The sequence below is a fragment of the Coregonus clupeaformis genome, chromosome 9, assembly GCF_020615455.1.
Source record: "Coregonus clupeaformis isolate EN_2021a chromosome 9, ASM2061545v1, whole genome shotgun sequence".
In the NCBI taxonomy this organism is placed as follows: domain Eukaryota; kingdom Metazoa; phylum Chordata; class Actinopteri; order Salmoniformes; family Salmonidae; genus Coregonus; species Coregonus clupeaformis.
The window spans coordinates 26,251,116-26,268,929 of NC_059200.1; the positions used below are offsets into that span (position 1 = coordinate 26,251,116).

A 17,814-nucleotide genomic window follows, 5' to 3' on the forward strand; every position below is an offset into this window, starting at 1 on the left:
ACTGATGTAAGGGTCTGTGTATTGATGTAAGGGTGTGTGTATTGATGGAAGGGTGTGTGTACTGATGTAAGGGTGTGTGTATTGATGTAAGGGTGTGTGTATTGATGTAAGGGTGTGTGTACTGATGTAAGGGTGTGTGTACTGATGTAAGGGTGTGTGTACTGATGTAAGGTTGTGTGTACTGATGGAAGGGTGTGTGTACTGATGGAAGGGTGTGTGTGTTGATGTAAGGGTGTGTGTGTTGATGTAAGGGTGTGTGTACTGATGTAAGGGTGTGTGTACTGATGTAAGGGTGTGTGTATTGATGTAAGGGTGTGTGTACTGATGTAAGGGTGTGTGTATTGATGTATGGTTGTGTGTACTGATGGAAGGGTGTGTGTGTACTGATGTAAGGGTGTGTGTACTGATGTAGGGTGTGTGTACTGATGTAAGGGTGTGTGTACTGATGTAAGGGTGTGTGTATTGATGTAAGGGTGTGTGTGCTGATGTAACGGTGTGTGTACTGATGTAAGGGTGTGTGTATTGATGTAAGGGTTTGTGTACTGATGTAAGGGTGTGTGTATTGATGTAAGGGTTTGTGTACTGATGTAAGGGTTTGTGTACTGATGTAAGGGTGTGTGTATTGATGTAAGGGTGTGTGTACTGATGTAAGGGTGTGTGTATTGATGTAAGGGTTTGTGTACTGATGTAAGGGTGTGTGTACTGATGTAAGGGTGTGTGTATTGATGTAAGGGTTTGTGTACTGATGTAAGGGTGTGTGTACTGATGTAAGGGTGTGTGTACTGATGTAAGGGTGTGTGTACTGATGTAAGGGTGTGTGTATTGATGTAAGGGTGTGTGTACTGATGTAAGGGTGTGTGTATTGATGTATGGGTGTGTGTGCTGATGTAACGGTATGTGTATTGATGTAAGGGTTTGTGTACTGATGTAAGGGTGTGTGTATTGATGTAAGGGTGTGTGTACTGATGTAAGGGTGTGTGTATTGATGTAAGGGTTTGTGTACTGATGTAAGGGTGTGTGTACTGATGTAAGGGTGTGTGTATTGATGTAAGGGTGTGTGTACTGATGTAAGGGTGTGTGTACTGATGTAAGGGTGTGTGTATTGATGTAAGGGTTTGTGTACTGATGTAAGGGTGTGTGTATTGATGTAAGGGTTTGTGTATTGATGTAAGGGTGTGTTTATTGATGTAAGGGTGTGTGTACTGATGTAGGGTGTGTGTATTGATGTAAGGGTGTGTGTATTGATGTAAGGGTGTGTGTACTGATGTAAGGGTGTGTGTACTGATGTAAGGGTGTGTGTACTGATGTAAGGGTTTGTGTACTGATGTAAGGGTGTGTGTACTGATGTAAGGTTGTGTGTATTGATGTAAGGGTGTGTGTACTGATGTAAGGGTGTGTGTACTGATGTAAGGGTGTGTGTACTGATGTAAGGGTGTGTGTACTGATGTAAGGGTGTGTGTACTGATGTAAGGGTTTGTGTACTGATGTAAGGGTGTGTGTACTGATGTAAGGGTGTGTGTACTGATGTAAGGGTGTGTGTACTGATGTAAGGGTGTGTGTACTGATGTAAGGGTGTGTGTACTGATGTAAGGTTGTGTGTATTGATGTAAGGGTGTGTGTACTGATGTAAGGGTGTGTGTACTGATGTAAGGGTGTGTGTACCGATGTAAGGGTGTGTGTACTGATGTAAGGGTGTGTGTACTGATGTAAGGGTGTGTGTACTGATGTAAGGTTGTGTGTATTGATGTAAGGGTGTGTGTACTGATGTAAGGGTGTGTATTGATGTAAGGGTGTGTGTACTGATGTAAGGTTGTGTGTATTGATGTAAGGGTGTGTGTACTGATGTAAGGGTGTGTGTACTGATGTAAGGGTGTGTGTACCGATGTAAGGGTGTGTGTACTGATGTAAGGGTGTGTGTACTGATGTAAGGGTGTGTGTATTGATGTAAGGGTGTGTGTACTGATGTAAGGGTGTGTATTGATGTAAGGGTGTGTGTACTGATGTAAGGTTGTGTGTATTGATGTAAGGGTGTGTGTACTGATGTAAGGGTGTGTATTGATGTAAGGGTGTGTGTTGATGCATATTGTATTACTATCTGTGTGTCTTCCCTCTCACCGTGTGCGTGTGTATGGGTAGGCGTTCCAGGACTCCTCCTCCACACGTAGAGCAGCCTGAGGCAGGATGGAGCAGAACCATGAGGGGATGTGTTTTCCGATGTGGTACACCTTGTGTGTGTACTGACCCGACCCGCCTGGACCATCCTCATACGGCTTGTTCTCTAGGATCTCTACCCCACTACCCTCACCACAACTCTCCTCTCGGCTCTTCTTCTGCAATGTAAGGGGAGAGAGGTAGAAGGGGGAGAGTCAGGGCTTTTCAGTTGAACAGGTTGCAGCGTACACACACGCGCACACACACACACACACACACACACACACACACACACACACACACACACTCGCACGCACGCACGCACACACGCACGCACGCACACACACTCACACTCACACACACACACACACACACACACACGCACACACACAGACATACAGACAGTCAGGGTTCGAGACTTTATCCTCGGCTCAAAGCTGAATGTAGTATAATCACAAAGGTGACCAAAGTGCTGAGTTATGAGAAAAATGTCAAAATATTCCCCTCTTCAAAAGAATCCCTCCCTCCCTCCTCCTCCTCTTCCTCTCTCTAAACATTCTGGTGATGTATTACCTTTCATCTTTTCCCATAGAGAAGGAGGAGGAGAAAGGGAGAAAGAGAGAGAGAGCGGGAGAGAGAGGGAGGAGAGAGGGGGGAGAAGCGAGAGGAGGAGAAAGAGAGAGAGGGAGGAGAGGGTGGAGAAGCGAGAAGAGGAGAGAGAGAGAGGGAGGGGAGAGAGGAGAGAGAGACAGAAAGAGAGGGACAGAGAGAGTGAGGGAGGAAAGAGGGAGGGAGAGGGAGAAAGAGGGTGGGAGTCCTAGTCAGCTACTGCAGTGTACTGACTGCTACTGCAGTAATCAATAGGCTGCACAATGATTATCATGCACCCTTCTCTTCCACTCCCTACTAGCACGTCTCAGCTGTTACCAGGCCGTGCGTGTGTGTGTGTGTGTGTGTGCGTGTGTGTGTGTGCGTGTGTGTGTGTGTGTGTCCCCACAAGAATAGTAAACGAACAAAAATGTGATTAACTGGGGACATTTTGTTAGTCAAATGCTATTTCTAGGGGGTTTAGGGTTAAGGTTAGAATGAGTGTTAGGGTTAGAATTACGTTAAGGGTTAGGGTTAGGAGCTAAGGTTAATTTTAGGGTTAGGGTTAGGAGCTAGAGTTAGGTTTTTGGGTTAAGGTTAGGGTTAAGGTTAGGGTTAGGGTAAGAGTACGGGTTAGGGTTAGGTTTAGGGTTAGGGGTTAGGGAAAATAGGATTTTTAATGGGACTGAATTGTGTGTCCCCACAAGGTTAGCTGTACAAGACTGTGTGAGTGTGCGTGTGCATGCGTGCATGTGTGTGTGTGTGCTTATGTGTGTGTGAGGAGATTGTGACACTGCTCCTCTCATTCCCTATGGCACTCTTATCCAGAGCGACTTACAATGCATTCATCTTAAGATAGCTAGGTGAGCCAACCACTTATCACAGTCATAGTAAGTACATTTTTCCTCAATAAAATAGCTATCAGCAAAGTCAGAGCTAGTAAGGGTGGGGGGAGTCAAGAGCGAGGGGGGGTGCTGTGGAATTATTTAAGATACTTTTTGAAGAGGTAGGGTTTTAGATGTGTTCTGAAGATGTTCCACCATTGGGGTGCCAGGACAGAGAAGAGCTTGAACTGGGTTGAGCGGGAGCTGCCCTCCTGTAGGGGTGGGACGGCCAAGAGACCAGAGGTGACAGAACGGAGTGCTCAGGTTGGGGTGTAGGGTTTGAGCATAGCCGGAAGGTAGGGAGGGGCGGTTCCTCTTGCTGCTTCGTAGGCAAGTACCATGCTCTTGTAGTGGAGGTGAACTTCGACTGGAAGCCAGTGGAGTATGAAGAGGAGCGTGGTGACATGGAAGAACTTGGGAAGATTGAACATCAGACGGGCTGCAGCGTTCTGGATAGGTTGCAGGAGTTTGATGGCACAAGCGGGGAGCCCAGCCAACAGAGAGTAGCAGTAGTCCAGACAGGAGATGACAAATGTCTGGATTAGGACCTGCACCGCTTCCTGTGTGAGGCAGGGTCGTATTCTACTGATCTTGTAGAGCATGAACCTGCAGGAGCGAGTCACTGCTTTGATGTTTGCAGAGAACGACAGGATGTTGTCCAGGGACGCCACGCCAAGGTTATTTGCACCGTGGAGTTGTCAACCGTGATGTAGAGGTCTTTGAGCGGGCAGGCCTTCCCCGGGGAGGAAGAGCAGCTCCGTCTTGTCGAAGCTGAGCTTGAGGTGGTGGGCCAACATCCAAGTGGAGATATCTGCCAGGCACGCAGAGATGCGTGTCGCCACCTGGGTGTCAGAAGGGGGGAAGGAGAAAAGTAGTTGAGTGTCATCCTCATGGCAATGATAGGAGAGATTTACATTTACATTTTAGTCATTTAGCATTTAGCATTTTTTAAAAATGTCATACCCTTCGTGGGAATCGAACCCACAACCCTGCCGTTGCAAACGCCATGCTCTACGAACTGAGCTACATCCCCTGCCGGCCATTCCCTCCCCTACCCTAGACGACGCTGGGCCAATTGTGCGCCGCCCCATGGGTCTCCCGGTCGCGGCCGGCTACGACAGAGCCTGGAATCGAACCAGGATCACTGTGCCACAGAGCTGAGTGACTTGGTGTATAGAGAGAAGAGGAGAGGGCGTAGAACCGAGCCCTGGGGGGCACCAGTCGTGAGAGTACGTGGTGCAGACACAGATCCTCCTCACGACACGCGGTAGGAGCTGATGGTTCACGGTGTCGAAGGCAGTGGATAGATCTAGGAGGATGAGAACAGAGGAGAGAGAGTCAGCTTTGGCAGAGCGGAGAGCCTCCGTGACACAGAGAAGAGCAGTCTCTGGTAGACTAGGAGACAGATGGCGGACCCTGTAAATAAGCCCAGCGTATTATTCTGCTCCTGTGGGGGAGGGATGGAGGATTAGATACACAGTAACACGCCACTCTTACTAAAACGCTTTCTCCGAGACCACAGGGCTACTTCTGAAATGACACCCTGTTCCATATCTAGTGCATTGCTTTTGATGGGCCCTGGTCAAAAGTAGTGTACTATGTAGGGAATAGGGTGCCTTTTGGGACACATAGGGGTCTGACAAAGCACCAGAACTGACAAGGCATAATACTGCGGTCTACCTATGAAACTGTAGCAGACGGATCATTTTAATGTCTGATTAATCCAACTGAAGCTAGGTTACCCATCACGTGATCATATTCGGCTTAACCACTTCTGTGACCCTTACTTGGTACAATATGTGCTTTGAGCTTAAGAAAAGCACTATAAAAAAATGCAAATCATGATCATCATTATGAGAAATAGTGGAGTGTAACAGAGACACACTGCAGAATGAGGGTCACACGTAAGTCCCATTATTACCATGTAGCCGCCAGGCCTCATTATGGCAGTTTCCCAAATGGCACCCTGTTCCCTACATTTTTGTAAAAGTAGTGCTCTATATAGGGAATAGGGTGCCATATCGGACACATCCTTTCTCTCATTCTGTAGATATGAGATGGGTTTTTAGGGAGTGGTGAGAAGTGAAGGTCATAAGAGGAGGTGGAAATTGCAGTAATTTGCAGGTAATCTAATTTAGGAGCAGAGGCCTTACATTAACCTCCCCACCCCTCTGAAGGTCTCTACTACAGGGAACAGAGAGTATTAGCTGCTTAATATGATAAACTCAGAGAGGATCAAGGCTCTGTTAGGGAGTCAGTCAGTATACTGTACAGTGTAAAGGCACTCCAATAAGGACATGTTAGATACTATTAAGACAGCCCAAAGGGAGATGTTTAATGCTGGAACACACATACATGGACGTACACAGAAGCATGCACATACCCACACAGGCAAGCACACACACACACACACACAAAAACAAACAAACAGTTCCAGCGCTGTATTGCGAACGACCTCTGCAGCTGTGTTTGCTCACACTGCGGGAGCAGCATGCCAGCACTTCATTACAGCGCTGACAGGTGACATCACGCCTGCCCTGACACACACAATCACCCACCCACCCACACACACACCCCGAGAGGAAGAAGGAGAGAGAGGGAGAGAGAGGGAGAGAGAGGGAGAGAGAGGGAGAGAGCACACCCCGAGAGGAAGAGGGAGAGAGAGAGGAAGAGAGAGAGAGAGAGCACACCGAGAGAGAGAGAGAGAGAGAGAGAGAGAGAGAGAGAGAGAGAGAGAGAGAGAGAGAGAGAGAGAGAGAGAGAGAGAGAGAGAGATATCTGGACCGGAGGATTGGTGCCTCTAGGGCAGAACAGGACAGAAAATGCCAGATTGATAAAGAGCCCAAGGAACTAAGAGTGTGTATAGGCGGGGTACATCTCAATAGTCTAAGTGGCCTCTAAGAGTGTGTCTAGGCGGGGTTCATCTCAATAGTCTGAGTGATCTCCTCTAAGAATGTGTCTAGGCGGGGTGCATCTCAATAGTCTGAAGTGGCCTCCTCTAAGAGTGTGTTTAGGCAGGGTGCATCTCAATAGTCTAAAGTGGCCACCTCTGCAGACCTGGGTTCAAATCCTATTTAAGGTATTTCAATTACTTTCAAAGACATTTCGAAGTAAGTATTTTGATATTTTTTCTTTGAAATTACAAGTAGTTGAATATTGAAATGTATTTGGAAATTCACTTGAAAAGTATTGGCATGTATTTGAAAATACTAAAATACACAGACAAGTGTATTTTCAAATACAAATATTTAAATACTACATGCATCTGAACCCAGGTCTGTTTGGTCCTATAGGGGTATTTGAAATTATGTTTTTAGAAATAGTTTCGGCCATTTATAGGAAGTTATTGGGAAATACTTTAAAATACTTCAAGTAGAAATAGCTGATTTGGCCCCATTATAAAGAATATATGCAAATACACATAAATTAAGTATTTAAATAACAAATAATTAAATAGGCATGTATTTGAACCAGGTCTGCTCCTCTCGTCTTCTCTTTGAAAATGTGGGATAGGTGGAAAAAAAGTGCAGGGGAAGAACAGTGCAGGGGAAGAAAGGGAGGTGAGAAGAGGAAGCCATTGTAAACTACTGAGATGCACCAAGTCTATGAAACAGTGCTTGCAAGAGTAAAGAAAGACAGAAAAGTGTTGAAAGAGAGAAAAACATATATCCTGGAATCTCAGCTTGAAGATTTAACATTTTGTGCTGAGAGGAAGAGTGAAGCCCAGTCACCAAGGACCAAAAGACAACTAGAAAAATGAATAAAAAGTATTTGGTTCCAGTATCTGAGCCTAAGGACATGCATGGAGGGACAGGGAGGGTCAGCCCGGGGGTAGAAAGAAAAGAAAGGATAACTAAAACGACTGAATGAAAAAGAAAGAAAGAAAGAAAGAAAGAAAGAAAGAAAGAAAGAAAGAAAGAAAGAAAGAAAGAAAGAAAGAAAGAAAGAAAGAAAGAAAGAAAGAAAGAAAGAAAGAAAGAAAGAAAGAAAGAAAGAAAGAAAGAAAGAAAGAAAGAAAGAGAATGGGAAGAGAAATGAATGTGTGCAAGTAATGGCGGCAGCATGCTGTGTTGGGCTGGGAGCTGAGAGGGTTGAGGGCTGATGTAGGGCTGGGAGCTGAGAGGGCTGATGGCTGATGTAGGGCTGGGAGCTGAGAGGGCTGATGGCTGATGTAGGGCTGGGAGCTGAGAGGGCTGATGGCTGATGTTGAGCTGGGAGCTGAGAGGGCTGATGTAGGGCTGGGAGCTGAGAGGGCTGATGGCTGATGTAGGGCTGGGAGCTGAGAGGGCTGAGGGCTGATGTTGAGCTGGGAGCTGAGAGGGCTGAGGGCTGATGTTGAGCTGGGAGCTGAGAGGGCTGAGGGCTGATGTAGGGCTGGGAGCTGAGAGGGCTGATGGCTGATGTTGAGCTGGGAGCTGAGAGGGCTGAGGGCTGATGTAGGGCTGGGAGCTGAGAGGGCTGAGGGCTGATGTTGAGCTGGGAGCTGAGAGGGCTGAGGGCTGATGTAGGGCTGGGAGCTGAGAGGGCTGAGGGCTGATGTAGGGCTGGGAGCTGAGAGGGCTGATGTAGGGCTGGGAGCTGAGAGGGCTGAGGGCTGATGTTGAGCTGGGAGCTGAGAGGGCTGAGGGCTGATGTAGGGCTGGGAGCTGAGAGGGCTGAGGGCTGATGTAGGGCTGGGAGCTGAGAGGGCTGAGGGCTGATGTTGAGCTGGGAGCTGAGAGGGCTGAGGGCTGATGTTGAGCTGGGAGCTGAGAGGGCTGATGTAGGGCTGGGAGCTGAGAGGGCTGATGGCTGATGTTGAGCTGGGAGCTGAGAGGGCTGAGGGCTGATGTAGGGCTGGGAGCTGAGAGGGCTGAGGGCTGATGTTGAGCTGGGAGCTGAGAGGGCTGAGGGCTGATGTAGGGCTGGGAGCTGAGAGGGCTGAGGGCTGATGTAGGGCTGGGAGCTGAGAGGGCTGATGTAGGGCTGGGAGCTGAGAGGGCTGAGGGCTGATGTTGAGCTGGGAGCTGAGAGGGCTGAGGGCTGATGTAGGGCTGGGAGCTGAGAGGGCTGAGGGCTGATGTAGGGCTGGGAGCTGAGAGGGCTGATGTAGGGCTGGGAGCTGAGAGGGCTGAGGGCTGATGTTGAGCTGGGAGCTGAGAGGGCTGAGGGCTGATGTAGGGCTAGGAGCTGAGAGGTCTGAGGGCTGATGTAGGGCTGGGAGCTGAGAGGGCTGAGGGCTGATGTAGGGCTGGGAGCTGAGAGGGCTGAGGGCTGATGTTGGGCTGGGAGCTGAGAGGGATGCAGAGACTCAGAGCGTCACAGGAATAGTAATGTCTTGGCTTTGCTGAGGTCTGATTTCTGCTGGGCCCCAGTTACCCCTGAATAATTTATATGATACCCCAAGGTTAGCAAAAACACACACACACACACCGACACACACACACACAGCAAAAACTCTGGTCCTCAAGGTCTACCCTGCAGAGTCAGTCTCTTCCAGCCTTAAAAATGACTACCTCAGCCCAAGGAAACCAGGGGTGTGTGGGCCTAGTACGTGACCAATAAGTGCCAGTAATGTATCAATACGTACCAAGGATATACAGTATAGTGTATGAACCACAGTCCACATTGCAGCCCTCCAGTCTTTCACATGGACATACTGAATAGGATCAACATGAGGTGGCTCTCCTTCCAGCTCCATCTTTTGTCCTAGCTTTTCTTCCCGTGTTTTGTCTCTAATTTGGTGTTATGTCGTCTCAGTTTAGCGCACTCACACACACACACACACACACACACACACACACACACACACACACACACACACACACACACACACACACACACACACACACACACACACACACACACACACACACACACACACACACACACACACACACACACGAAGACATCCTATCCAATCGAAGGGATAACAAAATCAGCAGCATAACGTTGTCATGGAAACACTGGCTGCATCATCGTGACATTTCCCTCCATCTCAATGCCTTCCTCTGCCTCTCACTTTCTCCGTTTCCCTCCATCTCAATGCCTTCCTCTGCCTCTCTCTTTCAAGGCCTCTCTCTTTCTCTGTTTCTCTGTTTCCCTCCATCTCAATGCCTTCCTCTGCCTCTCTCTTTCAAGGCCTCTCTCTTTCTCTGTTTCTCTGTTTCCCTCCATCTCAATGCCTTCCTCTGCCTCTCTCTTTCTCTGTTTCTTTGTTTCCCTCCATCTCAATGCCTTCCTCTGCCTCTCTCTTTCTCTGTTTCTCTGTTTCTCTCCATCTCAATGCCTTCCTCTGCCTCTCTCTTTCTCTCTTTCTCTGTTTCCCTCCATCTCAATGCCTTCCTCTGCCTCTCTCTTTCTCTGTTTCTCTGTTTCCCTCCATCTCAATACCTTCCTCCGCCTCTCTCTTTCTCTGTTTCATCTAAGTCTCTGTTTCCCTCCATCTCAATGCCTTCCTCTGCCTCTCTCTTTCTCTGTTTCCCTCCATCTCAATGCCTTCCTCTGCCTCTCTGTTTCCCTCCATCTCAATGCCTTCCTCTGCCTCTCTGTTTCTCTGTTTCTCTGTTTCACTCCATCTCAATGCCTTCCTCTGCCTCTCTCTTTCTCTGTTTCCCTCCATCTCAATGCCTTCCTCTGCCTCTCTTTCTCTGTTTCCCTCCATCTCAATGCCTTCTTCTGCCTCTCTCTTTCTCTGTTTCTGTTTCCCTCCATTACAATGCCTTCCTCTGCCTCTCTCTTTCTCTGTTTCCCTCCATCTCAATGCCTTCCTCTGCCTCTCTCTTTCTCTGTCTCTTTCCATCAGTATCTTTCTCTGTCTCTCTGTCAGTCTCTCTCTTTCCGTTTCTCTTCCCTCTGCCTCCCGCCCTCTCTATCTGCTTCCCCCAACCTTCCCCCCTCTCTCTCAAGTCTTTCTTTCTCACTGCAAACAAATGATGGCAGCCACTGCCACGCTGCTGCTGCTGACATCGGCAGCTCAGCTGTGACGCTACCCTGAAGGATAGAGAGACGGAGTGTGTGTGGGTAAGGTTTACAACATTTACATTAACATTAACAAAATAAATGTTTTTTATTGTCACATTCACCAGATAGGTGCAGAGAAACGTGTTGTTTTACAGGGTCAGCTATAGTAGTACGGTGCCCCTGCAGCAAATTAGGGTTAAGTGCGTTGCTCAAGGGCACATCGATAGATTTTTCACCATGTCAGCTCGATTATTTGATAAGCAACCTTTTGGTTGGAGCTGCATCAAGTGTTGCTCTAGCAGACTGTGTTTACTCCGTTAGGGGTCACAAGGTGACCTAATCACCCATAATCCTCTAGGATTATGTCCTGGGGTCACATCACTGTCCTAGGTGAGATTTTCTCTTGAGGAGTAGTAACAGTAACAGAGTTTCGTTCAGATTGTCCACAACAACAGTGTGCCAATGCTTTTCTCCACTACACCCAGAGTTTGGGTTTATTTGTGTGTGTGTGTTTTGTCTCGATAAAACATGGTCCATAAGCATATGGAGAGTCAGCTGACCTGAGACAGCTCACATTAACCTAGTGACCTGAACCAAAAGCCATGAACCCAACCTGACACCATGTTACACACACGCACACAAACACAAGCAAGAACGCACAAACACACACACCCAGCTCACCTCACCACCTATTATCCAGGGTCAGCAGGGCTCTTGGTTCACAGCTACAATCTGCTGACTCTGACCTAGACCACTGTTTTAGGATGATATTATATCCCATATATGCTACGTGATGCACCGTGTGCTATATGAAGAGTTTTATTCCAAAACGGTATATATATACATTTTCAGAAATGTTGGTAAATTAGCTTTTATAGTTTAAAGAAATTATGAAAGAGATTGGTGTGTTTTTTCACTATCTAATCATGGCATGGGGTTGTTCAATGACAGACATGTATTTGTTTAAATCTATCACTTGATGATTTCATTTCAGAGAGACAAATAATCATGTTTTTTTGCAAAACGCTATATATCCGCCTCACTCTCAGAGAAATAAGAAGTATTGTTAGGTTTTACACAGTCAAATGTAACAAATAATTCAATTTTTAATAAAGAGCTCTACAAATGGTACATTTGTGACATCAATATTTAAATATATACAGTTGAAGTCTGAAAACAACTCCACAAATGTCTTGTTAACAAACTATAGTTTTGGCAAGTCGGTTAGGGCATCTACTTTGTGCACGACACAAGTAATTTTTCCAACAATTGTTTACAAACAGATTATTTCACTTATAATTCACTGTATCACAATTCCAGTGGGTCAGAAGTGTACATACACTACGTTGACTGTGCCTTTAAACAGCTTGGAAAATTCCAGAAAATTATGTCATGGCTTTAGAAGCTTCTGATAGGCTAATTGACATCATTTGAGTCAATTGGAGGTGTACCTGTGGATGTATTTCAAGGCCTACCTTCAAACTCAGTGCCTCTTTGCTTGACATCATGGGAAAATCAAAAGAAATCAGTCAAGACCTCAGAAAAAAAATTGTAGACCTCCACAAGTCTGGTTCATCCTTGGGAGCAATTTCCAAATGCCTGAACGTACCACGTTCAGCTGTACAAACAATAGTATGCAAGAATAAACACCATGGGACCAGGCAGCCATCATACCGCTCAGGAAGGTGGAGATGAACGTACTTTGGTGCGAAAAGTGCTAATCAATCCCAGAACAACAGCAAAGGACCTTGTGAAGATGCTGGAGGAAACGGGTCCAAACGTATCTATATCCACAGTAAAACGAGTCCTATATTGACATAACCTGAAAGGCCGCTCAGCAAGGAAGAAGCCACTGCTCCAAAACCGCCATAAAAAAGCCAGAATACGGTTTGCAACTGCACATGGGGACAAAGATCGTACTTTTTTGAGAAATGTCCTCTGGTCTGATGAAACAAAAATAGAACTGTTTGGCCATAATGACCATTGTTATGTTTGGAGGTAAAAGGTGGGAGCTTGCAAGCCAAAGAACACCATCCCAACCGTGAAGCACGGGGTGGCAGCATCATGCTGTGGGGGTGCTTTGCTGCAGGAGGGGCTGGTGCGCTTCACAAAATAGATGGCATCATGAGGAAGGAAAATTATGTGGATATATTGATGCAACATCTCAAGACATCAGTCAGGAAGTTAAAGTTTGGTCGCAAATGGGTCTTCCAAATGGACAATGACCCCAAGCATACTTCCAAAGTTGTGGCAAAATGGCTTAAGGACAACAAAGTCAAGGTATTGGAGTGGCCATCACAAAGCCCTGATCTCAATCCTATAGAACATTTGTGGGCAGAACTGAAAACGTGTGTGCGAGCAAGGAGGCCTACAAACCTGACTCAGTTACACCAGCTCTGTCAGGAGGAATGGGCCAACATTCACCCAACTTATTGTGGGAAGCTTGTGGAAGGCTACCCAAAACGTTTGACCCAAGTTAAACAATTTAAAGGCAATGCTACCAAATACTAATTGAGTGTATGTAAACGTCTGACCGACTGGGAATGTGATGAAATAAAAGCTGAAATAAATAATTCTCTCTACTATTATTCTGACATTTCACATTCTTAAAATAAAGTGGTGATCCTAACTAACCTAAGACAGGGAATTTTTACTTGGACTAAATGTCAGGAATTGTGAAAAACAGAGTTTAAATGTATTTGGCTAAGGTGTATGTAAACTTCCGACTTCAACTGTATATATCTTTTATTTTTTAAATTCAATACAGTAATTTGAGATCTGTATGTAAAACATTTAAATTAGTCATTTTAGTCATTTAGCAGATGCTCTTACCCAGAGCGACTTACAGTAAGTGTATTCATCTTAAGATAGGTAGGTGAGACAATCACATATCACAGTCAAATATACAGGATACAAACATTCCATTCCAGCTAAACAATGGATATATAGCGTTAAAAAACAAAAAAAAACAAATGTCATACACATCTAAAATCTATTACTTACAAATCTGTGAACAGTAATATTTTACACACACATGAAGGTGCTCATAAGCAGTCATTTCTGATGAAGATACAAATGTGAAACATTTGTGGATATAGCGTTTTGGAAATAAACTTCATATGTTGTACTTGACGGATGCGGCAGGGCTTGAAAACTATTATGGACTACAAAGGGAAACCCAGCCGCGAGCTGCCCAGTGACGCAAGCCTACCAGACAAGCTAAATGCCTTTTATGCTCGCTTCGAGGCAAGCAACACTGAAGCATGCATGAGAGCACCAGCTGTTCCGGACTACTGTGTGATAACGCTCTCGGTAGCCGATGTGAGCAAGACCTTTAAACAGGTCAACATTCACAAAGCTGTGGGGCCAGACAGATTACCAGGACGGGTACTCAAAGCATGCGCGGACCAACTGGCAAGTGTCTTCACTGACATTTTCAACCTCTCCCTGACCGAGTCTGTAATACCTACATGTTTCAAGCAGACCACCATAGTCCCTGTGCCCAAGGAAGCGAAGGTAACCTGTCTAAATGATTACCGCCCGTAGCACTCACGTCGGTAGCCATGAAGTGCTTTGAAAGGCTGGTCATGGCTCACATCAACACCATCATCCCGGATACCCTAGACCCACTCCAATTCGCATGCCGCCCCAACAGGTCCACAGATGACGCAATCTCAATCGCACTCCACACTGCCCTTTCCCACCTGGACAAAAGGAACACCTATGTGAGAATGCTGTTCATTGACTACAGCTCAGCGTTCAATACCATAGTGCCCACAAAGCTCATCACTAAGCTAAGGACCCTGGGTCTAAACACCTCCCTCTGCAACTGGATCCTGGACTTCCTGACGGGCCGCACCCAGGTGGTAAAGGTAGGCAACAACACGTCTGCCACGCTGATCCTCAACACTGGGGCCCTCAGGGGTGCGCGCTTAGTCCCCTCCTGTACTCCCTGTTCACCCACGACTGCGTGGCCAAACACAACTCCAACACCATCATTAAGTTTGCTGACGACACAACAGTGGTAGGCCTGATCACCGACAACGATGAGACAGCCTATAGGGAGGAGGTCAGAGATCTGGCAGTGTGGTGCCAGGATAACAACCTCTCCCTCAATGTGAGCAAGACAAAGGAGCTGATCGTGGACTACAGGAAAAGGAGGGCAGAACAGGCCCCCATTAACATCGACGTGGAACAGGTAGAGAGTTTCAAGTTCCTTGGTGTCCACATCCCCAACAAACTATCATGGTCCAATCACACCAAGACAGTCGTGAAGAGGACACGACAACACCTTTTCCCCCTCAGGAGACTGAAAAGATTTGGCATGGGTCCCCAGATCCTCAAAAAGTTATACAGCTGCACCATCGAGAGTATCCTGACTGGTTGCATCACCACCTGATATGGCAACTGCTCGGCATCTGACTGTAAGGCACTACAGAGGGTAGTGCGTACGGCCCAGTACATCACTGGGGCCAAGCTTTCTGCCATCCAGGACCTATATACTAGTCGGTGTCAGAGGAAAGCTCAAAAAATTGTCAAAGACTCCAGTCACCCAAGTCATAGACTGTTCTCTTTGCTACCGCACGGCAAGCAGTCCCGGAGCGCCAAGTCTAGGACCAAAAAGCTCCTTAACAGCTTCTTTCCCCAAGCCATAAGACTGCTGAACAATTAATCAAATGGCCACCCGGACTATTTACATTGAACTACCCCCCCCCCCTGTCTATTATCTATGCATAGTCACTTTACCCCTACCCTACTCCCAAGTGGCGCAGTGGTCTAAGGCACTGCATCTAAGTGCCTGAGGCGTCACTACAGACCCCCTGGTTCGATTCCAGGCTGTATCACAACCGGCCGTGATTGGGAGTCCCATAGGGCGGCGCACCATTGGGCCAGCGTCGTCCAGGTTTGGCCGGTGTAGGCCGTCATTGTAAATAAGAATTTGTTCTTAACTGACTTGCCTAGTTAAATAAAGGTAAAATATTTTTTTAAACAAATTACCTCAACTAACCTGTACCCCCGCACATTGAATCGGTACCGGTACTCCCTGGATATAGCCTCGTTATTGTTATTTTATTGTGTTACTTTTTATTATTTTTTTACCTTAGTTTATTTGGTAAATATTTTCTTAACTCTTTCTTGAACTGTATTGTTGGTTAAGGGCTTGTAAGTAAGCATTTCACGGTAAGGTCTACACCTGTTGTATTCGGCGCATGTGACAAATGAAGTTTGATTTGATTTGATTTTGCATTCTGTGTGTTAGCCATTCTATGCTAGGTAATGTATTCTGTATGATGCATGTCAGCCATGCAATGCTATGCTACATACCTGTATTCTGTGTGTTGTATTATGTATGCTAGCCAGTAGCCACCCACCTGGATCATGTAGAGCTGGGCGATACGGTACTCCTCCACGCTCATAGGCATGGGGATCCGGTACTCCTTGATCAGCATGGTAGTTTGGTGGTGGGGGGCACAGGGGGGTAGGAGGGGGGCGGAGGGTCGTCTCAACGAGCCGCTCTACCCAAGCAGCATCAGCAGCAGCATCAAACAGCCAGGATGGAACGCATCATGGTTCAGACCTGTAGGAGAACAGAAGAGACACATACCTGAGTTAACACTGGGTGAGAGGAAACACGCATAATGTAATACTTGTTTGAGTCAAGTCTATGTGGTGAGAACGATCAGTAGTCTCAGAAGATGTCTGTGTGATGACACACATGCATGCAAGAGTAAGACTATGAAGACTACAATTTTTATTTTTTTCTGAACCAACATTTGCTCTTGACTCCCCCCTTTATAGTTCTGACTTTGCTGATAGCTACTTTATTGAGGAAAAGTGTATTTACTATGCCTGTGATATGTGGTTATCCCACCTAGCTGTCTTAAGATGAATGCACTAAATGTACGTCGCTCTGGATAAGAGCGTCTGCTAAATGACTAAAATGTAAAATGTAAATTACTGTATTGCTAATCTTGACAAGAGAGACTTACGTCATAAGTGAATACAACACTGGCACTGACTGGCATTGAATAACATTATCACATATAAATCCTTAATCCAGTCAAGACAACACTTCTTCTCCAAATCCTGTGTGTGTATGTCCTCAGTCCAATCTGTAAGTCGCTCTGGATAAGAGCGTCTGTTAAAGACGTAAATGTAATGTAAATGTAATTCCACGTTATATCCAGGTACATCCAACGTTCCTGCAACTTCCCAGTAACGTCCAAACTAAATACCAAAAGTCAAAGTCCCTATTCACTGTAGAGGTAACGGCAGTCTGCTAACAACGTGATTCCACCATAGGCAAGTCCCAGGCATCAAGCATAATCATCCAGTCAACATCCAACCAATCCAATCAAAGTAATGCCAAAACAAAGTCCAAACAACATTTCCTCCAGAAGACAGTAGAAGTCTACTCAAGCGACAAGGCAGCATGACAACACACACACACACACACACACACACACACACACACACACACACAGACAGACAGACAGACAGACAGACAGACAGACAGACAGACAGACAGACAGACAGACAGACAGACAGACAGACAGGGACGAGTTTAGGACGTCACATGACTGAGGAGGCTTAGTGTAACGCGGATTAAACATGCAGCATCACACAACTGTCTTATTTTTTATTTTACAGGGACAGTGCACATTAATCGACATCAATATTACAGTAATGCAACATCCATGTAAATGTGCCAGGGTTACCCAAGAGCTAAATTGCACACGTAGTCCCTGGGCTGGTAAGGGCTATTACACAGCCACAATGCAAATACAAATACTCTCTAAAAACAACACAACATCAAATCGTTCTCTGTCTCTCTCTTTCTGTTTCACTTCCCTTTTAGGGTTAGGTGCCTAAAATCGACAGATTTTTCACCTTGTCGGCTTGGTTATTCAAATCTTTCGGTTGGAGCTGCATCAAGTGTTGCTCTAGCAGACTGTGTTTACTCTGTTAGGGGTGACCATGTGACTTAATCACCCATAATCCTCTAAGATTATGTCCTGGGGTCACATCACTGTCCTAGGTGAGATTTTCTCTTGAGGAGTAGTAACAGTAACGGAGTTTCGTTCAGATTGTCCACAACAACAGCGTGCCAATGCTTTTCTCCACTACACCAAGAGTTTGGGTTTATTTGTGTGTGTGTGTGTGTGTGTATGTGAGTGTGTGTGTGTATGTGTGTGTGTGTGTGTGTGTGTGTGTGTGTGTGTGTGTGTGTGTGTGTGTGTGTGTGTGT

The 17,814-nt window shown here is 46.2% G+C and overlaps 1 protein-coding gene across 4 annotated transcripts in view; it reads right to left on the reverse strand.

Annotated features, from left to right (window-relative positions):
• LOC121574141 (membrane-associated phosphatidylinositol transfer protein 2) overlaps positions 1-16,045 on the reverse strand; it is a 46,763-nt gene extending 30,718 nt beyond the window's left edge. For all 4 annotated transcript variants that reach the window (XM_041886765.2, XM_045222547.1, XM_041886764.2 and 1 more), the window contains exons 1-2: positions 15,938-16,045; positions 2,116-2,330 (exon numbers count right to left, since the gene is read on the reverse strand). In XM_041886765.2, the coding sequence (XP_041742699.1) occupies positions 2,116-2,330; positions 15,938-16,015 (293 nt within the window). In that variant the 5' untranslated portion in view covers positions 16,016-16,045. The remainder of the gene's footprint in view (positions 1-2,115; positions 2,331-15,937) is intronic.
• Between the last annotated feature and the right edge of the window lie 1,769 nt (positions 16,046-17,814).